Source organism: Dreissena polymorpha, chromosome 4 (assembly GCF_020536995.1).
Source record: "Dreissena polymorpha isolate Duluth1 chromosome 4, UMN_Dpol_1.0, whole genome shotgun sequence".
Taxonomy (NCBI): domain Eukaryota; kingdom Metazoa; phylum Mollusca; class Bivalvia; order Myida; family Dreissenidae; genus Dreissena; species Dreissena polymorpha.
The window spans coordinates 121,964,186-121,987,924 of NC_068358.1; the positions used below are offsets into that span (position 1 = coordinate 121,964,186).

General features: G+C 37.7%; 2 protein-coding genes across 2 annotated transcripts in view; one reads left to right on the top strand and one right to left on the bottom strand.

Moving 5' to 3' along the window:
- Positions 1-23,739, bottom strand: part of LOC127880050 (SHC-transforming protein 1-like) — a 153,198-nt gene that overhangs the window by 75,207 nt on the left and 54,252 nt on the right. The gene's annotated exons all lie outside the window — the stretch shown is intronic.
- Positions 3,425-6,012, top strand: LOC127880048 (uncharacterized). The gene is made up of 2 exons (XM_052427276.1): positions 3,425-3,458; positions 3,963-6,012. The coding sequence occupies exon 2, from the start codon at positions 3,970-3,972 to the stop codon at positions 5,920-5,922; it is 1,953 nt and encodes a 650-aa protein (XP_052283236.1). The 5' UTR covers positions 3,425-3,458; positions 3,963-3,969; the 3' UTR covers positions 5,923-6,012.

Genomic DNA, 23,739 nt, shown 5'->3' on the forward strand with positions numbered 1-23,739 from the left:
AGTCACAAAAACTTAAATACCTTTAAGGAAACTATTGAATCAGAAAGTAAATCCCTGATACACTGGTTCAATATTAACCAAATGCAGGCAAACCCCGATAAATTCCAGGCAATATGTGTAGGTAATAAGACTTATATAGAAGTTAAATCATTTACTATAGGTCAAAATGAAATTAAATGTGAACAAAAAGTAAAACTCTTAGGAGTGGAACTTGATTACAAATTGAACTTTGATCCACAGGTTACAAATGTATGCAAAAAGGCAGCCAAACAATTAAATATTCTCCAAAGACTAAGCAAATTCCTGAATGTAAGCACTAGTTTAATAATCTTTAAAGCTTTTATCCGATCAAATTTTAATTTTTGTCCCCTTATATGTCATTTTTGTAGTAAATCCAACACAGAAAAACTAGAAAAGATACAGTTCAGAGCCCTTAGAATTGTTTTTAATGACTATGAATCTAGTTATGATACACTACTAAAAAGGTTAACAGTACTACTCTTCACTTAAACAGGTTACGCCTCATTGCGTCCGAAACATTTAAATGTATACACAATCTTTCCCCAGAATATCTTCAATCCTTGGTTAAAGTTAAATCCTCTACCTATAATTTCAGATATTCAAACATCCTTGAGACACCACAAGTAAGAACAACAAGGTATGGCAAAAATTCCTTTCGTTTTGAGGCTGTACAGGTGCGGAACAGCCTCCCAGAGGATATTCGCACAGTCGACAAATATAAAGACTTTGTACGGCTGATCCGCACCTGGACAGGTTCAAAATGTAAATGCGCTATGTGTGAGTAACCTGATTCTCACTTTTTTTTGCTTGCTTGCTTGTTGTTTTTTTTTTGCTGTCCTGCTTATATTATTTATTTATCTGTCAGTTAACCCCTTGTTTATTATCCTTGTATATAGTGTAGGCCCCCTATATGAGTTTCTTGTGTGTTTAAAAAAACAACAACAACAAACAAACAAACTTGTATATATGTGTATATATGTGCTATGTAGATGTATTTTCATGTGATTAAATATGCTTTTTTATACTCCCTTCTTGTGTGTTTTTAAAATGTTAAAAACATGTATATATGTGTATATATGTGCTATTTATTTGTTGTAGATCTACTATGTAGTTATTGTGCATGTGCTTGTATATGCTTTTAAACATGAATTGTGTGCTATACTTGTTTGAATATCTTTAATTTTAATATAGGTCTGCAATGCTTTGTTTGTACAACTTATAAGTGTATTACATATGTTTTAATTATGAACTATATAAAAACAGCTCTAATATAGTTCTTAGGTATATTTCCCTTTGTCATATCTATGTGTAACTGACAAAATATTATGCTTTTAATGAACATTTTTTTCTAAATTTTGTGTTAAATATGCTCTAAATATGTTCTTGTAGTATAAATGCTTATATAATATGCTTAATCTTTCTTTCTGTCAGCTCAATATACACTTGTTATATATATATATATAATTGTTTTGTCGGGAAATAGCTCATGAGCTAATGTTTATTGTTATTTACATCCGACGTTAAATACAGATTTTTGTATCTTGTGTCTTGTATTAAAAACATCTACAAGCATTAATCTACGTCATTCCAATGACGTCATAGTCAAGAGTACTGCGATTTCGCGAATTTAGATTACTGTAGTCGCTCGAAGTTTTGAATATTAGATCTACACAAGAATTAAAATGTCAGTCGCTTTCGCTTTGAAGTTTCTACAATTATTCTGCGGCGTTTTTGTGGTGTTTCCTGCCTCTCACATCTTGGAAATTGCGATGGACATTGGTTGCTCGGAGCAGAATTGATGTTGATAGATTAAAAATTCCTCTGAAAATACTTCCAGCGAACATGTTATTCAAACCGCCATTGAATGCATGATACTGAGAAGCATGTGCTGCGGAACTCATTGTTTTTTTTTGTGACTGACATCTGGCTCAACTGATAAGGAAACGGCATTTGCTGGTGTTCGCCAAGATATTGGAGATGCTTTTGTGTTGCTGTTCACTGATGTGGCTATAGTTATTGATGGAATGCAAGTTTCGATGGCCAGTGATCTGCATGATGTGGTTTGGCGGAACGTTGTTCTCAGAAAGTTTCTGAACAAGATGCTTTCTGGCAATATGGTTTGTAAGACGTTTGTCTTCAGGGAGACCCGCTGCTTTCGCCATTCTCTTCATTATTGAGATAGGTTTATTTTTTCCGATAGGTTGACGTTTAAACCATTGACCACAAGGTTTCATGTTTGACTGCATCGTGTGGGTTGCAATATAAAATGGGTCAGATGGTTTACAATAATCAGCTGGTCTTTTACTTGCATACTCCTTGTAAATTGCAACAGGACATTTTTCGCCCACAATTTTTATTTTCCCACATTTTTGGTTTAACATCCCGTACATCCCTTGGATTACCCCCTTGCCTAGTAAACCAAAATGTATAGTGGTAAAGAACCACAAGGAGTTAATAATGCTCTCTGGGGTGGATTTTCCTAGTTGGTTAGTGTTCCATTAACTTCTATAGCTGGTCGATTTCATTATCAGTGATTGAATCCGCTCGCTGGGGCTTATTTCCTAGACCCTCACGTTTCAGCTGTTTTTGATTGGCCTGTAACACATCCTTTAATTTCACAAATTCCGAACCATGAATCAGAGAATTTGTGTAGCTCTGATCCCGCAAATATCGTTCAAAACTGCCAAGGAATGCGCGGATTGTTGTTGGTTCGTAGTTGGAACGTCTGTTTTTTTTTCACACTTAAAAAAATCCATAATGCTTCGCATAACTCATTTGGTGGCATTTCGGATATATCGTGCGTGATATTTTATGTTTGTAGAAAGGCAGAAAGTAATTTCATGTCATAAAACGTTTTGGGTTGGGTATTTTTTGTTCTTTTGCTTGACTACAAAATCATTTACATCATCGTCGGTGATTGTTGCAAACCTGTTCGAGCTGTCAGCGTTCGTTTCTTCAGTTATCAAACTCAGCCTGGATACGGGTAGATCAACCTCGTAATCGCTGCCATCGATCGAAACTATGTACAGTACATCTTGTTCTACGTTTGTGTGTGTGATTACAATGCCTTTACCTCTGCCTTCGATTTTGACAGATGCGCCTAACGGTATCGCTAAGATTTTTGACGCCAATTTGTTGACAAACAATGCGGAGGAATACATGACATATGTAAATTTGTAATCCGGAAAGCCAATAGAATTGATCGAAGGTTATTATTACACTTTTGTAAGATAAAAATATTTGTAATGGTTATATTACATGGGAAACAATGTATAGCATGTGATAAATATTAATAAACGTTATGTTTAAACCGATCACGTCAAAACCGATCACGTCAAATGACGCGACATAAAAATGACGCTACGTTAACGTTAGTTGCAACGTCAAAGTATAAATCAAGCTATAATTAAAGCAGTATATACCATTTTGGTCAACTAGTAAATATTAGTGTTAATATTTGCTTTTTAGTGTCAATAAACAATTGTTTTGTTGAGTAACATAAAGAAAATGTAGTCAATGTATAGGACCAAGTTTTGAAAACAAAATAGCGAGGCCAAATATATCTGGAAAGAGTTAAAAAATGTCCTAATACAATTTATTAAAATGAAATATTGTTTATTATTTAGCGTGAACATTTATTGAAATACATTGTATTATCCGAAAGTTTGTTAATATATTCAAGCAAGAAATGATAAGAACACATATTAATTGAACATGTGTTTCAGCATTAAAACTGACTTACTTTTTACAAATGCGCGGCTATTGACAGAAAAGATCATGGGTTAATAATTGATAACAATTGACTATCCTAATTGAAATCCGTTATTAAAAGCAGTTTATTTCCTTTTATATAGATGTTCTATTCCGATATAAGTAAAGGTTTGCGTTAATTAAAAGGTTAATGTAAATATTTCAATTAATAAAAAATGTGTATATTTCAGGTACACAATGGATGCTCACACATTACAGAACATACTTCGCAGCAAGTATAACCTCAATGAAAAGCTTCAGGCCGAGGGCATATGTGTGGTCCTTCAAGGCGGCACCATGAAAGCGAATGGTCTGTTCAGTATTGGGATTGGTGAGAGGTTCGTAGTCGTCGCCGGCGTCAACCCCCGCGGACCAGATATCGACTACAATCCAGTGTCTTTCACTCCAGTAGGTATGCTCAGTGTCACATACAAAAATGCCAGCATGATTGTAACAATCTCCAGTCAGCTCAAAGGCGAGAATTCCTTTCAGCTATGCAGCAGTAGCAAGGCCGCCGCAATATGGAAGGATTTCATCACCGCCATTGATTACCAGGCGTCTAAATTAAGCGGCGACATTTGGTGCAGCGCGTCACTTAGTGTTTCATCATCATCATCATCATCAGACGCCTCTGTGAATGCAAAACATGAAGATACGTATCAGAGGGGCTTCATAGGCCGGACCCTTCTCAAAGACAGATGTCTGTCTCCGCAAAGGTTTCCCATGGCAGATAGAAGTGTGTATTTCAGGTACACAATGGATGCTTACACATTACAGAACATACGTCGCAGCAAGTATAACATCAATGAAAAGCTTCAGGCCGAGGGCGTATGTGTGGCCCTGCAAGGCGGCCCCTTGAAAGCCAATGGTCTATTCAGTATCGGAATTGGTGAGAGGTTCGTAGTCGTCGCCGGCATCAACCCTCGCGGACCAGATATCGACTACAATCCAGTGTCTTTCACTCCAGTAGGTATGCTCAGCGTCACGTACAAAAATGCCAGCACGATGGTAACAATTTCCAGTCCGCTCAAAGGCCAGAATTCCTTTCAGCTACGCAGCAGTAGCAAGGCCGCCGCTATATGGAATGATTTCATCACCGCCATTGATAACCAGTCGTCTAAATTAAGCGGCGACATTTGGTGCAGCGCGTTACTTAGTGCTTCATCATCATCATTAGACGCTTCTGTGAATGTAAGACATGAGCATACGTATCAGAGGACCTTCATAGGCCGGACCCTTCTCAAAGACAGATGTCTGACTCCGCAAAAGTTTCCCCCGGCAGACAGAAGTGTGTATTTCACGTACACCATGGGTGCGCACACATTACAGAAAATACTTCGCAGCAAGTATAACCTTAATGAAAAGCTTCAGGCCAAGTGCGTATTTGTGGCCCTTCAAGGCGGCACCATGAAAGCCAATGGTCTGTTCAGTATCGGGACTGGTGAGAGGTTCGTAGTCGTCGCCGGCATCAACCCCCACGGACCAGATATCGACTACAATCCTGTGTCTTTCACGCCAGTAGTTATGCTCGGTGTCACGTACAAAAATGCCAGCACGATTGTAACAATCTCCATTCCGCTCAAAGGCAAGAATTCCTTTCAGTTATGCAGCAGTAGCAAGGCCGCCGCTATATGGAAGGATTTCACCACCGCAATTGATTACCAGGCGTCTAAATTACTCGGCGACATTTGCTGCAGCGCGTCACTTAGTGTTTCATCATCATCGTCCGACGCTTCTGTGAATGTAAAACATGAGGATACGTATCAGAGGGATTTCATAGGCCGAACCCTTCTCAAAGGAAGATGCCTGTCTCCGCAAAGGTTTCCCACGGCAGACAGAAGTTTCAGCTCTATTTCTTTGCCCGATATGGTATGTGGACCAACCGATGCCAAGCACGTGGCGTGCCTTCAGCATGTTAAGAGAGGTCACAGTTTGGACTGTGTCAACGTGTCATTGGACAGCTTCATCAATGATAATGATACAAACCGAAATGCAGCAATGAAACAGGTAGACTTTACTGCGACCGATACAGTTATTGGGAAAAATTACGGCCAACTTACCGACGAGCGACGGACGGATATGTCAAGCAAGCAGCCCAGTTTACTTGAGAGGTTCCTGCGCTTGTTTACCTGCTGTGTAAGCAAGCATTGATTGTTTTTAGAATTAATCTATGATATTTTACTCGAGAAATCACATTTTTACATTGTTGTTTATGGCAATAAATGAATTGCATGAATAAGATCGATTTCGTATGTTTTATTATGAAATTGTGTGAGTTCTTATGATAAGATATTGAGAAAAACCGGTCTCGAGCAAATAGTAATACTAGCATTAAACCTTACGGACTTGGTCCTGTGATATCAAATATCTGACGAGAAATCTAATTTCCGAATGCATTTTAGTGTTGCAGATACATTGGGCATTAATAGAATAACTGAAAAAACTAATTGCTTTTGTTACTCAAAAACAACTTACCGGTAACTTCAAAAATTGTATCGTAAGTTTCGGACGATAGTTAGTAAGACGGGTCCCTGAAAATCTAGTACCACACAAAAAACATGGTTTACCACATTATGACACACGTTGTTGTTGTTTGTTACATGCAGCAACATGTCTGGATGTATATCATGTTAAGAGCTTTTAGAGCATCGCTGTCATCTATAACGCGGATGCGCAGGCTTGGCTCGAGCTACGCTGGCCGCATATTATTAGATCTGATATTAATTACTCCATGCAACTGAAATCACTTCATACAGGATGCGTTGTACAAGATGTGCGTGTTTATCCATAGATAAATTGATTCTAAATGATTATGCAAGCAATTTGTTCGAAGTCATGTCTAACGTAACGCGGTAATCGAAAATTGTTATTTGGTTCTTGTAAATGTAAAGTCTAATTTGTCTTCACCAGGACCAATCAATAGTAATTAAGTGAGGGAAATTAATTATTTAAATAGAAACAAATTTATTGTTCAAAGCGCGTGTTAAACGGAAAAGGGTAGTATGACGTTTAAAATCAAGCTTACCGGTAATTGTTTGCGACCATTTTCTACAAAAGTCCGAGAGCAAAAGCACCGACGGACGACCATTTTACACGAAACCGTTATCTACTCGTGCGGGCTTTGGTCATGGATTTTAAGCCCGGCCACATTACCTGTGTGGGCTTCGGCCATACATTCTCAACCGGCCATATAACCTGTGTGAGCTTTTGCCATACATTCCCACCCGGCCACATAACCTGTGTGGGCTTTGGCCATACATCCCATCCGGCCACATAACCTGTGTGGGCTTTGGCCATACATTCCCACCCGGCCATATAATCTGTGTGGGCTTTGGCTATTCATTCCCACCCGGCCATATAATCTGTGTGGGCTTTGGCCATACATTCCAAGTCCGGCCACATAACCTGTGTGGGCCTTGAACATACATTCCAAGCCCGACATATGTACCGTGCTCTGTGAAAATGGGGTTTAATGTATGTTCGCAAAGTGTCGCGCCATATTAGCCTGTGCAGTCCGCACAGGCTGATCAGGGACGACTCTTTCCGCCTAGACTGTTGGGATTTTTTCAGGGTTCTCCAGTTTCCTTCCCATAATACAAAAAACACGTCAAAATTGAATATCTTACAAGGAAAACTTAACAGCATGGTAGTGCAACTAGAATTTATGTATCAATTTTGTTTACTTAAATGACTTCTATCGGTTTTTCATGTAAAGCTACTATTGAGTTACTTATGGTCACTATGGACCGGAAGGATCACTTCATTCGTTCTACATGCATTTATGCTGACTGCGTTTATATCAGATTTTGTTTACTTAAATGACTTCTATCGGTTTTTCATGTAAAGCTACTATTGAGTTACTCATGGTCACTATGGACCGGAAGGATCACTTCATTCGTTCTACATGCATTTATGCTGACTGCGTTTATGTCAGATTATTAAGTTGGGATCCTGCAAGTTTTTTTTCATGGTGTCCGAACATTTTACTAGAATGAAAATTAGTGTCCAGAAAGTCACCTTATCGACAGAAAAATCCAGGATCCGTAAAATAATCACTTTACTCAATTTGTATTACATTAAAACATAACATCTCTATATATTTATTTCATCCGATAGTTGTTTGTTAAAGGACTTTTCATGTTCGTAATTCATAAGTCTAAATATTTATGAATACAGAAAGTAAACGCGCGAAATGACAATCAACAAAAACAAGCAACAAACGTTCATTTATTCAAATTACATCATTCCTGTATTAGTTTCATGAATATAATGTTTCGTTAAATTACTTACAATAACAATTCATTTAAATAAAACAACACCATACTCACTTATATTTTACCACTAATGTTTTAAGACAGGTGTCTTATTAAGTTCATGTCGTGGTTACACCCGATTACACTTTGCATCGCCACTTTGAAATGTAAAAGTGAATCTTTTAATGCACATTATTTATTTGCATTGAACATAAAAACCGAAAACGCATCATACGTATTGCTTTTTTGTACACATGGCTCATTTGGCACGCAATAATACACGTTTGACATCGTAACGCTGCAACGAACACAAAACTCCGTTCATGCACGTTATTTATTAGCGTTGAACGTTTTAACCTATAACGTATTATACGTATTGCTTTCTCCCTCACATGGCTCAAATGACACGTCCCCCATGTATGTCTCGTCATCTAGATCGTGTATTGTAGTTGGTGTACAAGCTTGGTCCTTCAATCTTTCCTTCAATGTGGCAAAGGACAGGTCTGACTGAAAATCCTCTCTGACGCGGTCATGCATCTCTAACACCATTGAAGATATCGCGTGATCGCAAAGAAGCCCACCCTTCAGCATATGGGGAAGGACTATGAATTCTGAACCTTCTATATCCATCTTAGCGAACACGTAGTCCGGTTTTAACGGAACAATGTTTTCGGCAAAGAACTTTACGATATCAATGGTTTGCACCTGATACAATGTCATGTTGGACTTATTGTCAATCAGGCTGCTATGAATACCTGCCCCCCAGTCGATATCAAAATTTGTGTCCGAATAAATGGTGACGTTTTCAGAGGAGATGTTGCTGACAGCATTATTTAAGAAAGTGACGTTGATATCGTAGCTTTTGAAACGCTTTGCGATATCCTTTAGTCGCTTCATGTGTCGTGGATTCGCCTCAAAACCAAACGTACAGACATCGCGCCTGGAGTGATGGCGGATTTTACCAAATATATTGTCGTAAAATGGCAAAATTTTACCTTCAGGGTACAACCAAGGTTCATATAGTTTTCGTATCTGCACACCTTTGTTAGACCCGAGATCTAAATACACGTAACGACAGCGTCTCATTGATGTATCGTCAGGTCCATTTGGATAAACAGTCGAGCATGAATAAATTTGCATGCCCGGGCGAAACACTAACGCGCAAAAAACAATTAAAATCGCGACAGTTGCCGTATAAAAAACAAATTTTCTTCGTATAAACAACATGCTGACGTACGCTATCTTAAGTATGTATTTAACAAAATATATTCCTTAATCCACGCACATAAATTTCATTCAGATGAGAACTTAGACTATAATACATTCACGCCGACCTTCTCTGGTAACATGTGATTGGACCGGAGGCGGAGGGCCTATTAACACTCTGGACCCAACCGGCTTTTTATTGCATAAACCAGCTCTTCACGCAGACTCCAGAGACGGACAAAGTGTTACGATTGGGCCTATTCAGTGTTGCCATACCACGTGATTTGTGACTTGTCTTCTGAAAATCTATTACATTGAGTTTACATAAAATACAGCAGTGTTTACAATGGCGCATTTGTTAATAACGTAAATAACTCTGTAATCAAGGGCGTTTCAAATATTGTTTATGCTGTAATTCGACTTCACATAGAGATGAGCACAGAAATTCAAAACCATACTAAATGATGAACATATACACAGCAATTTAATGGATTTGGTTATTGGCTTTCTATATTTAACAATGTATTTATTTAATTGAAATGCAGAGTGATTCCTCAAGTAACCAGCACCAGAAACGAACATGAGCCAGTCAGGATCAAATGTAGATTAAGTAAAAATCAGACGGACGGACGAACAAGGACGGACAGACAAGGACGGACGGACAGAGGGACAGACAGACATACACAGAGAAAGACTGACTGACAGACATACATACAGACTCAATTATCCATCTGTTTTACTTCACATCAGGATCACAACAATAAATTGCGACCACAACATGTGCTCGCGACAACAACATTTTTAAAACAACGGGTAAAACGCCTTCTTTTCAGCAAAGGTTACGATATTTTCTGTAACAGAACATAGTTAAAAAAGGGATTTCCTGTACAAAAATATAATAGTATCGTAAAAATATGCGACTTGTTCGTTGTCAACGTCACATGATCATCCTTTGTAAAGACTTGAGGTTAGGATATCGGAATATCAAGAATTTGTTACAGAATAGTAAACGATTTTAATATTCGTCTCGAATAGCATTCCCCGATTGTTTTGTTCGCAAGCGAACAACTAATGTCAGTGCCAAAAATTTCAAGTCAGTTCGCTGTTAATTACGCTTAGCTGGATACCTGCCACATCTGCCGCATCCACGCGAGAAAGAGTTGCATAATTTATGCAATAGGTTTGAGTTTTTCAACTATATTCATTCACAAATGAAAACATTATGTGAATATCGTGTTTAATGGACTATTTTTGAACGGGGCGTATATAGAAAAGAATAAAAAAACAATATTTGTATTATTCATGTCGCGGAAGAGAATGTTTATGAATGATTAAAATAGTCCACTATCTGCTGCGTCTTAATGACGTGGTATTTTTGCTCAGCACAGATCATTCATAATCTGAGGCTATTAATTATGCAGTACCATGAGGATCTAAAGTCACGAATTATTCCTAAGAAAGATATAATAGATAGATAGATAGTAGTAGTAGTAGTAGAAGTAGTAGTAGTAGTAGTAGTAGTAGTAGTAGTAGTAGTAGTAGTAGTAGTAGTAGTAGTAGTAGTAGTAGTAGTAGTAGTAGAAGTAGAAGTAGTAGTAGTAGTAGGAGTAGTAGTAGAAGTAGTAGTAGCAGCAGCAGCAGCAGCAGCAGCAGCAGCAGCAGCAGCAGTAGTCATAGTAGTAGTAGTAGTAGAAGTAGTAGTAGCAGTAGTAGTAGTAGTAGCAGCAGCAGAAGTAATAGTACCACTAGTAGTAGTAGTACCACTAGTAGTAGTAGTAGTAGTAGTAGTAGTAGTAGTAACAGTAGTAATAGTAGTGGTAGTAGCAGTAGTAGTAGAAGTAGTAGTAGTAGTAGTAGTAGTAGTAGTAGTAGTAGTAGTAGTAGTAGTAGTAGTAGTAGTAGTAGTAGAAGTAGTTGTTGTTGTAGTTGTAGTTGTAGTAGTAGTAGTAGTAGTAGTAGTAGTAGTAGTAGTAGTAGTAGTAGTAGTAGTAGTAGTAGTAGTAGTAGTAGTAGTAGAAGTAGTAGTAGTAGTAGTAGTAGTAGTAGAAGTAGTAGTAGTAGTAGCAGTAGAAGTAGTAGAAGTGGTAGTAGTAGTAGAAGTAGTAGTAGTGGCAGCAGCAGTAGCAGAGGCAGTGACAGTGGTAGTGGTAGTAGTAGTAATAGTAGTAGTAGAAGCAGTAGCAGCTGAAGCTGCAGTAGCAGTAGTAGTTTTATGGATATGTTTGTTTTGCCTGAAAACGAAACACGAACATTAATGACAATACTGCAATTTTCTGCTTGGTTACTACATCATGATTTCCTGCGCTATCATTCCTATTATCATAGTGTACACATGGTATTTCCGGGTTAAAATGACATCCCTATCCAGAAATTCTACCTTGCGAGAAAAAAACAACTCCAAAAACATTACTTCCAGACCTAGCGCAAGAACGGAATTAAATAAGCATTTGTGTCTTTTTGCAGTTATATTATGGTCGCCGTTTGCGATTTAATGGGGAAGTTATTCAATGTATAATTTTAGGATCTTACTTTAATGTAGTGATTGAAGTCGTTTTATATGTTGATACCTAAGACAAATTGGCAAGGTTCATGTAAATTTGTTCCGGTAGATGAAATATGAAACAAACAATGTTTTTGAACATGCAAGCGACGTTGAAATTAACACTGATGTAATATTGGTCCTAAATATACAACTACAACAAAACAAAGATGATTTGTAACGTTTCTTCTCGGAGTCATGATATAAGGTCCATATGAAAACTAGATTATTCGCACACCATGACCCATACTGTATGTGCGTCAATAATTATTTATAATATATACCGCGAATAATGCGAACATATACCACCGCATGTTTAATCAGTTCAATAACCTTTATTCGCTACGGTTATTTTGATAGTAGACCTCCCGTACTCCACATTTCCCAATTATTTTATTAGTTCTGTCCGGTTCCTTGTTATGTTTATATTGTTATCTCTGATAATCATAATGATATACCGGTGTCAAAACTTATAACACGCCTTGTTCCAACATTGTATCTCATCGTTTACATAAACATAATTATTGTTATGGACTTATCTGATTCAGATGTACTATTTGGGACATTGAAAGCGGATGCAATTGAACACAGATCCGTCCTGACCATCTTGATAATAGGAACATATAATTACCAATTACGTCCTTACTTGAGATAGCGTCCAAAGACAATTATGCTTTTTCAATTGTTTGGATGTCTTATTTAAGTGAAAACAAATGTGTTAACACTGTTAAAACATGTTCAGTATGATCAGGGGCTTAACTAGTAGATACAAAAATCGTGCGCCGTAAAACAGTACGTTTTTCATTAAAAACTCTAAATACACATATAGTTTAGTCCACTTATTAGCATTAACAGCGAATATTGAAAATGTTTATCACACAATCACGAATGCTGTGTTTTACCTAAATGTTTGGGTACTCGCGATTTAGCGCCAACCTAGTTACATTTAATTAACTGAATTGTTTTGTTTTGACTGTGTCGTTAAGCTTAAGCTTCTTTAAAACGCCCTGGAATATTTTTTTCTGGGGATAAAACCAATACTTAGTGAGATCTCAAGATCGCTCCAACAGTGGGAATTGAACCCGTGACCTCCCGGTCGCTAAGCGATCACCATATCCACTACGCCACCACGACCTTATTTCTGTTAAAGTGAGATTGTACGATTTTGTGAAATATTTATGAATTCGTATAAAATGTGTAAAAAACTTATTAAACATATATTCCGATATAAATTAAAATAAAAGTCTAGAAGAACATGTGTCGAAAAATGCGAAATATTTTAATTCTGAAATCGAAAATGTCTGTATAGTCGAATTCGCTAGCATGTATATCATGCATGTACGATGTGAATCTAAATTAAGTTTTACGGATCATGTTAATTTCCTGCAACGATGTCTATTCATACGACACACGAACACTTAAAATAGGTCCACCTATAAATAATCATTTTAAACGAATACATTGCTGCAAACTAGTATCTGAAAAAAATAAGGAAAATAGTCTAGGGCATAAAAAGAAATAAATGCTAAGGTATCTTCTCTTTATTGCGTATAAACTGTACAAGTTAGATCGTGATTCGATCAATAAGACATACAAACACAAATAGGGGTTTCAAGCAGTGCGAATTTTGAAATGCCTGCCATGGTGAACGTCAGACACACCGAAGGGTACGTGTATGGAACGCCAAAACTGCCTTTTGTTGAACAAGACTGATAAGTTGACATTCTGTTGGGTTAAGTTTACATTATGTTAGAATCATTTGACATTATGCTGGGTTATGGCGACATTATGTTGGGTTAAGTTGGCATTAAGTTGGGTTCATTTGAGATTATGTTAGGTTAAGGTGACATTGTGTTTGGTTAAATTGACATTATGTTGGGTTAAGGTGGCATTATGTTGTGTTAAGTTGACATTATGTTGGGCTAAGTTGACATTATGCTGGGTTAAGTTCGCATTATGTTTTGTTAAGTTTACATTATGTTGGGTTAAGTTGGCATTATGTTGGGTTACGGTGACATTATGTTGGGTTAAGTTGTTATTATGTTCGGTTAAATTGCCATTATGTTGGATAATGTTGGCATTATCATCGGTTAAGTTGACATTATGTTGGGTTAATTTGGCATTATATTCGATTAAGTTGACATTATGTTCGGTTAAGTTGACATTATGTTGGGTTCAGTTGATATTATGTTATGTTCAGTTCACATTATGTTTAGTTTACATCATGTTCGATTAAGTTGCCATCATGTTTGGGAGTCATTACGTTATGTTCGGTTCATTCGGATCTCCTCAGTTGTCTTAAAATGGCGGATCGACTCACACGTGCGCTAGTAGAGATAGGGCTTTCTGATCTAATTGCAAATTTCTGCAATGAAAAAATTGACGACGAAACGGTATCAAAACTAAAGGCCCAGTCTCACTATGATGCCGGTAGAGCCCGGTGCGTGATCCGGGATCTACCGGGATGAACCGGGGCTCTATCGGGATGAACCGGGGCTCCGCCGGGGACAACCGGGACGGACCGGGGACGACCGGGAACAACCGGGGCTCCACAGGGAAAGTACTAAAATGTTTAATACCTCCGGGTTCAACCGGGAGTCATCGGGAAGGAGCGGCAACAACCGGTGCGGCACCGGCAACAACCGGGATGGCACTGGGAACAACCGGGACGGCACCGTAGCTCCATCGGGGCCCCTACAGACCCCGACAGAGCTGCGGCAACGCCCCGGTTGTCGCCGGTGTTGCCCCGGTGGAGCCCCGGTGAATGCCGGCAGAGTCCCAGTATAGCTACGGTACATCGGTAAACCGGCGCTCTGCCGGGACGCCACCGGCATTCACCGGGGCATTACCGGCGACGACCGGGGTTAAACCGGGGCGTTGCCGTAGCTCTGCCGGGGTCTGATGCCGGCATAGCATACCGGTGAGTGCCGGTGGAGTTACGGTATACCGGGGCTCTGCCGGGACGCTGTCGGCTTTCACCGTGGCTCCACTTGGGCATTACCGGCGACAACCGGGGCTCTGCCGGGGCTTCACCGGGATAAACCGTAGCTAGTCCGGGGTTGACCGGGACTCCGCCGGTTTGTTGACCGGCTTCAACAAGGGCGGCACCGGCTTCAACAAGGGCGGGAAATAGTGTTACCGCGTAAAAAAATTCTACGAATCATCCCGGTTCTTGCCGGTCGACCGGCGTTATCAAACCGGGATGGACCGGGGCTCTACCGGCTAGAGTGAGACTTGGGCTTAAGCGACACCGAACTAAACCGTCTCGGGTTGAAAACGATTGGAGATAGACACAGATTTCGTGAAAAAATCCGAATGAACCGGACATAACGTTATGACAACCGAACATGATGTCAACTTAACCGAACATAATTTAAACGTAATCCAACATAATGTAAACTAAACCTAACATAATGTCAACTAAACCCAACATAGTGCCAACTTAACCGAACATAATGCGAACTTAAACCAACATAATGCCAACATAACCGAACATAATGTCACCTTAACCCAACATAATACTAACTTAACCGAACATAATGTCACCTTAACCCAACATAATACTAACTTAACCCAACATAGTCACTTTAACCCAACAAAATGCTAACTTAACCCAACATAATGCCAACTTAACCGAACATAATGCGAACTTAACCCAACATAATGTCAACTTAACCAAACATAATGCCAACTCAACCCAACATAATGCCAACATAACCGAGCATAATGTCACCATAACCCAACATAATGCCAAGTCAACTCAACATAATGTCACTTTAACTCAACATAATGCTAACTTAACCAACATAATGTTACTTTAAACCAACATAATGCGAACTTAACCCAACATAATGTCAACTTAACAACAAAAGGCAGTTTTGGCGTTCCATATACGTGTGTTGTATTCTACTCCGCATGTAAACTATGCCTATCATGTGGGCTTGTTCTGACAGTTGTTCGGAGAAGAGAAGAGGAAGTGATAAATAACACATTCGAACACAATCAACCACTTGTGGCAAATTTCCGCGTAAACTCTGAAGAGCAGCATTGCGATTGCCCTGTTTAGTCCTTACAAGCAGCAGAAACTATTGAAGTGATTTTCAAATAGAGTAAGCACATATTGATAATCGTCTCTTGGAATTATTACTGGTACACCAGGACTTTGAACGAATATACGCGAAATCCGTGCATCTCTAGTCTGGTTTATAAAATGCCTACAAAGGATTCGTTGCCACTGTACTTTTGACAAGAATATTCCTCGATCCATGTTTAAAGTCAGGAACACAATTCATTGTGTCAATCACATCAGGGACGACATTGACAAAATAAAATATGATTTAAGGAGCGGTCAATTAATAAAACTGTTAATGCAAATACACAGAAGGGACTTCATCCGATATGAAGGCATACTAAAACTGTTACTTATGGCCCAGAATTAATCACAAAACACGCAGTTGTATAATAAATTTACTCTTGAAATAAATGCCTAGAGTAAAATCTTCCATACTCACCAAACGCAATTCGCAGCAATTCTGTTTGGCTATGCTATAAAGTGTTATTTCAGTGATATAAACGCATTATTATTTGACAGGGACGTGAAATTTGAAAATGTTATTACTATGCGAACAGGTCCGTTAAAAAAATCTGTTATATCAGGTATTTGCTATTAATATGACAACATCCATGATCGCCATGAGTTAAGGGCAGAGCATAAATCCCTATATGGCTGTGTGTTCAACCGTTGCATTTATTTTCAAGTAGAGAATTAAGGACCGCAGTGTCAAGGCAAATGGCGACAGGTCCGTTGGATCAACCCTTTTTTCAATCTACATGTTTCCATAATGTAAAGCGAAGTTACTGCGTGAGTGGTGATGATAACTTTGACCTCTTCCTTAAAGTACAAACGGTTCAAAATCGGTGTTGTATTAACTATTTTCATGAGTAAATATTCAGGGATGAAAACTATGCAAACGTGTCTTTGAACATGTTGAAAATAGTGTTGATATCATAGAAACAAGTATTTCCTGAGTTGTAGAATACACGTGTTCATAAATATTAGTTTTCAAAAAATAATATGCTTCACACGCGCATGAAACATCTTATTCTTATTTATCACAATGCAAGCTTGAATAATAAAGGGGCTTTTTCACGTTTTGGTAAATTAACAAAAGTTTAAAAAAATCAGATTCGCAAGTTTTCGTTGTAGTTATGATATTTGTGAGGAAACAGTAATACTGAACATTTACCACGCTCTAAAATATCCTTTATATGCATCTTTTAACGATTTAACAACCTGAAAATTATAAAGCGTTGCAACGCGAAACGATCGAATAATTTGGAATGCTCTGTTTTTGTGTCGTTATATTTTGTGATACTACGAGGATTGCTTATATTAAGTTTAAAATACATCACTCGATGTATGAGCACGGATGGCCGAGTGATCTAAGCGATAAACATTTACTCCAGTGTTCAATGGTATGAGCCCAGTTGAAGGTCACTTTTTTTATTTCTTTAATGTTATGCTTGGTTTTTTTTTACTGGAGCTTTTTAGATCCAATGTTGACATGTATCAATTAAAAGCATTTATGGCAAACTTCAATACATGCCAAAATTTGTGAAAAAGATCCCCTTAATGCAATGCCATTATGAAAAAATATGATACGATCACGTAAGTGACAAAGAAAACCATAAGAGTGTGATTATTGAGTAATAAGTGTTCATTGTACACAAATATTAATATTAATATTCTAGTTCTCACATATCTCAAAATAGGGTTGTTGAAATGATTATAGTCCTGATCAAGTTATAAAAGACTTACTCCTCAGATTGGGTTAGATTTTGGAAATGTCGACTAATCTCTAGGTATAAACAAAATTGACCCATTAAACCCTTTTCAAAATCGCTCATCGTATTGATCAACCGTTATAATTTTTAGTTGTTAGTTGTTAGTACAAAACTTTCATGCCAGTTCTCGATAAACCTGATAACTGCGGCATTTGCCGCATCTGTCGCATCCGCGCGAGAAAGAGTTGTAAAATTTATGCCAGAGGTTTTTAGTTCTTCAACTATATTCATTCACAAATTGAAACATCATGTGAATATCATGAAAATTGGAATATTTTTTAACGGAGCGTATATAGAAAAAAAATCAATAAACAATGTATGCATTATACGTTACGCGTAAAAAGAGTGTTTATGAATGATTAAAATAGTCCACTATCTGCTGCGTCTTAATGACTAAGTATTTTTGCTCAGCACAGGTCATTCATAATCTGAGGCCCTTAATAGGGCCTTTCAGTTATTTCCGGTTCGTAATTACCTCCCTTGTATGACGTCATTCGAGGATTATAAATTGTAAGCGATAACAGAGATTTCTTGTTTGACATTAGTTTCAGCGTTGTAAATTGTATCAACATATGCACGAAAAGGTTTGTACTTACCAAAATATTAATAATGTATTATTTTCTAATGCATTTTTTAAATTCGGTTGATAACGCTGATAAAGCAGCGGTATTGTTTATGTCTGTAATTTGTAATCGTAAATCAAACAAACAATTTTTTTACTGAAATACATCCTGTTCAGAAACGTCGATATTGATAAAATAAAATGAAATATTATCTTAGTTCATATTTCATGAAAGCAAATGCTAATGTTTCCTAATCGATACAGTATTTGACTTTAATATTTTGCAATAACTAATGGTCACATTTACTCGCTTTTGTAACAATTGTCCATTTGTTTTAATTGAAAGCTAACCGCATCCAATGCAACATTTATACTTTTGTTAAAAGGCTTTTTGTTTGAATAGAAATATTACATATTATACCCCATTGTGCATTTATGTGTAAAATATCAGCCAATATGAATGTTATGAACCAGAATTTTTATCAGTAGATGAATGGCAAAAACTATGCTGCCCAGTTTTACACAGCAACACCATTATCAGACTCAAAACCGGAGGGATCACAAGTCCATGGCATTACAATATCACTCTAGAAGAAGCAAATGGTAAATTGTTTAGTTAATTGATTTGTTTAAAATATTTGGAAATAACACATATATGAACATATAATACATATATCAATACACATTTTAATCAATAGAATAACAAGAGGGCCATGATGGCCCTGAATCGCTCACCTGACTCATTAAGATCAGATGAAAACTATGACCTCTATTGTCTACACAATGTTTTTCTATGATTTGACCTAGTGACCTAGTTCCTGACTCTAGATGACCCAAATACAATCCCAATCCAGATTTCATCAAGATAAACATTCTGACCACAGTTCATAAATATTGGATGAAAACTGTGACCTCTATTGTCAACACAAGGTTTTTCTATTTATTTGACCTAGATTTTTACCCCAGATCACCCAAATACAATCCAACCCAGATTTTATCAAGAATTCTGACCAAATTTCATAAAGGTTGGATGAAAACTGTGATCTCTAATGTCTACACAAGGTTTTTCTATTATTTGACCTAGTGACCTAGTTTTTGACCCCAGATGACCCAAATAAAATCCCAACCCAGATTTCATCAAGATAAACATTCTGACCAAATTTCATAAAGATTGGATGAAAACTGTGACCTCTATTGTCTACAGAAGGTTGTTCTATTATTTGACCTAGTGACCTTGTTTTTGACCCCAGATGACCCAAATACAATCCCAAACCGGATTTCATCAAGATAAACATTTTGACCAAATTTCATCAAGATTGGATGCAAACTGTGACCTCTACTGTCTACACAAACAAATTGTTGATGGACGGACGCACGGACACACGCAGGCACGCACAACGGACGCCGGACATCACACGATCACATAAGCTCACCGTGTCACTTCATGACAGGTGACCTAAAAATATGTGTGTCGGATAACATGAACAGTTTGTGGTTTAGAAAAAAATCGCATAGAAACAAGGGCTGTTTGTAAAACATGCATGCCCACTAGATGGGCTATAAGTTGTAGTAGCAGCCATTGTGTGAATACGTTTTTGTCACTGTGAATGGTGTGGGGGTGGTGGTGGTTGTGGTGGTGGTGGTGGTGGTTGGTGGTGGTGGTGGGGTAGTAGTAGTAGTAGTATTAGTAGTAGATAGTAGTAGTAGTAGTAGGTAGTAGTAGTAGTGAGTAGTAGTACGTAATAGGAGTTGTAGTAGTAGTAGTAGTAGTAGTAGTAGTCGTAGTAGTAGTAGAAGTAGTAGAGTCGTAGTAGTAGCCGTCGTCGATCTCGTCCGTCCGTCGTCGTACTGTCCGTCCGCTCGTCTCGTCGTCGTGTAGTGCGTCCGTGTCGTTGGTCGTCGTCGTCGTCGTCGTCTAGTGTCGTCGTCGTCGTGGTCCCCGGGTGGTGGTGGTGGTGGTGGTGGTGGTGGTGGTGGTGGTAGTAGTACTCGTAGTAGTCGTACTAGTAGTAGTAGTAGAAGTAGTCGTCGTCGTAGTAGTAGTAGTAGTCGTAGTAGTAGTAGTAGTCGTAGTCGTCGTCGTCGTCGTGGTCGTCGTCGTCGAAGTCGTAGTCGTAGTCGTAGTAGTCGCCGTCGTCGTAGTAGTCGTAGTAGTAGTAGTAGTAGTCGTAGTAGTAGTAGTAGTAGTAGCAGTAGCAGAAGCAGTAGCAGCATTACAAGACCAATACTTAAGAATGATCAAATGGGAAAAGGTAACCTAGCACTGGCAGTAAATATGGGGCTCATTTACAGGTCAGATTTGGAATCTCTGCTGTAAAATGAGATTTTGAATGAATTAAAGGGAGGCAAATTTGTAATAAAAAGAACATGCATAAACCGTAGTTGTTTCCCGTGTTTGAACCATGCTAAATCCTTACAAGTTTGGAAAGAATTGGATGAAAAATTTGGACTTTATTGCATAAACACCATTTTCTCAATTCAAGGGGAGGTAATTCTGTACTTCATGGACCAATAATGCTCATTTTTTGTAGGGTTCGTGTCCTTATGATATAAAGACACTGTGCAAATTTGGAAAGGATCGGACAAAAAATGTGGAAGATTTTTGAAAGTTTTCACAAAATAGGCAAAAACGAATAAACATGCAAAGTTCTATGAGCTCCTGCGGCCATGTTTTTTGACGAATCAAATTTCTTTGAACAACTTTTTCAGGGGAGCCTTCAAAGGTCATCCCTGTGAAATTTTTTGAAATCTGATGAGCGGTTTCTGACAAGAAGATTTTTTAAGGTTTTTACCATATATGGTCATGGCGGCCATCTTGGTTATGTGATCAATTTTTTTTAACAATTCTTTTGTCCCATGACCTAGGGATGCTCCACATGAAATTAAGTTGAAATTGGCTCAATGGTTTAGTAGAAGAAGATGTTTACAAATTGTTTACACACAGACGGACGGACGGACGGACGCCGGACGCTGAGTGATCACAATAGCTCACCCCGAGCTATCGCTCAGGTGAGCTAAAAACACATCAAATGTGTTAACATGAGATGGTACGATTTTGTCAAATATTTATGAATTTCTATACAATGTGTAGAACGCATATTATACATATATTTCAATATAAATTTAAATAAAAATTAAGAAGAACATGTGTCGAAAAATGCGAAATAGGCCAGATATTTAATTCTGAAATCGAAAATGTCTGAACAGTCGAATTCGCCAGCATGTATATCATGCATGTGCGATATGAATCTAAATTTAGTTTTACGGATCATTTTAATTTCCTGCAACGATATCTATTCATACGACACACGAACACTAACTCCGATCCTAATAAAAAGACGAATGCTTCGGTTATTGTAAGAAAATATGTACGAAATATCTTCGTCACAATCGGCTAGGGGCGCTAATTTGTATTTGCTGCATTTTATGAAATTTGTCTTCAATGTATACTTTTTCTTGCCTATTTTGTTTTATTGTAACATATGTTTACCAATATATTACAATTTAACACATATAAAAACATACAATCGCACTTTAACGTTGATCCGCGGGATAAAATTCAATAAAACTCAGATCAGAAAATTCCTAAAAAAATATTTCGTCCCGTCGTGTAGTGCCTGTCAAGTACATGTATTGCCAAAGTCGATTTCAGTCTAGAGTGCAGAGCTGATGTAACTGTTCTAAAACAAATGTTGATATGCAAATGATGCGCTAGGTTGATGAGCTGGTTCAGCAGCATTCGATGTAACTGAACAAAACAGTTTCAAATTACAATGAACAGCTCTTCACAAGATCTTAACAAGGTATATAATCGACATTATCATCATAATCATTATTATCATTATCATCATCACTTTCATCATCATTATCATCAACATCATTATCATTAACATCATTATCATCAGCAGCATTACCATCATCGGCATTATCATAAACAGTATCATCATTATCAACATCATTATCACTATTATCAGTATTATTATCATCATTATCATCGGCATGACCATTATCATCGGCATTACCATTATCATCAACATTATTTTATGATCATCATCATTGTCATAATAATTATTATCATACTCATCATTATCAAACTCATCATTATCATAATCATCATTTTAATCATTATAATTATAATCAATATCATTATCTTCATAAACATCATAAGTATCATCATTATCATCACCAGCAATATCATTATCATCGTTGTCATTATTATCATAATCATTATCAACATCGGTATTACCGCTCAGCATTCGCCATAACTCTTATAAGACGAATGCTGATCTGGAATGTCGAGCTGGGGTGTTGAGCTGGCTAAGCATTCCCGCCTCTAAAACGAATGCTGATCTGGAATGTCGCGCTGGAGTTGCTGAGCTGGCTCGGCATGCGCCGTAATACTTTAAAAACGAATGCTGATCTGGATTGCCACGCTGGAGTGCTGAGCTGGCTCAGCATTCGCCGTAACACCTTTCAAACAAATGTTGATCTGGAATGTCGCGCTAGAGTGTTGTGCTGGCTCAGCATTCGCTGTAACACTTTTAACATGAATACTGATCTGAAATGTCGAGCCAGGTGCTGTGCCAGATCAGCATTCGTAATTTGCTGAGCTGATGTCGATTACTGAGCGGTGTGTCAACTTCACACACCTACCTTTCGATGTGAAACATAATATCTATAACAGAGGGAGTAATCACGTGATAGTCAAGATGGCAACGTCCATGCCGAGACAGTTATTTTTCGCCGTTTAATATAATACATTGCTTTTGTTTAATTTTTAAATGACGCTAAATTTCCGGCCATATCCGTAAAAGGTGATAAGCGTTTATTTCGTATTTAAATACGCTCTATATCTCGACTTTACTCCCTTAGAGTGCGTTTCACTAACATAGCGTATATTTACGCAACTTTAGGTTTACGCACAGAATTTACGCCGAACGTAAATTAATGCGTACGCCGTTTCACTAAAATATGCGCAAAATTTACGCTGCGTGTAAGTGTTGTTTAGCCTGTCAGGTGCGCGCGGACACGTAAGAACAGTAATCGTCTGCAACAGTATCTACTGTAAAGCGAGATTATACGATTTTTTACATGTGTAAAATTATAATATATTGATAAAATATGTTACAATAACACAAAAAATTATACATTGAAGACGAATTTCATAACATGCAGCAAAGACAAATTAGCGCCCCGAGCCGATTGTGACGAATGTATTTCGTACATATTTTCCTACAATAACCGAAGCATTCGTCTTTTTAGTTAGTGTTCGTGTGTCGTTATAGATATCGTTGCAGGTATTTAAAATAAACCGTTAAACTAAATTTAGATTCACATCGTACATGCACGATTTACATACTGACGAATTCGACTGCACAGCTTTTTTCGATTTCAGAATTAAATATCTGGTTTATTTAGCATTTTTCGACATATGTTCTTCTTAACTTTTTTTATAATTTATATTAAAATATTTGTTTAATAAGTTTTTTACACATTTTATATTAATTAATTAATATTTGACAAGATCGTATATACTCGCTGTAAACAATCGTTGCAATGGACGT

What these genes read in the sequence shown, in the direction of transcription:
- LOC127880048 (XM_052427276.1), top strand. Translation starts at nt 3,970, where the DNA reads ATGGATGCTCACACATTACAGAACATACTTCGCAGCAAGTATAACCTC.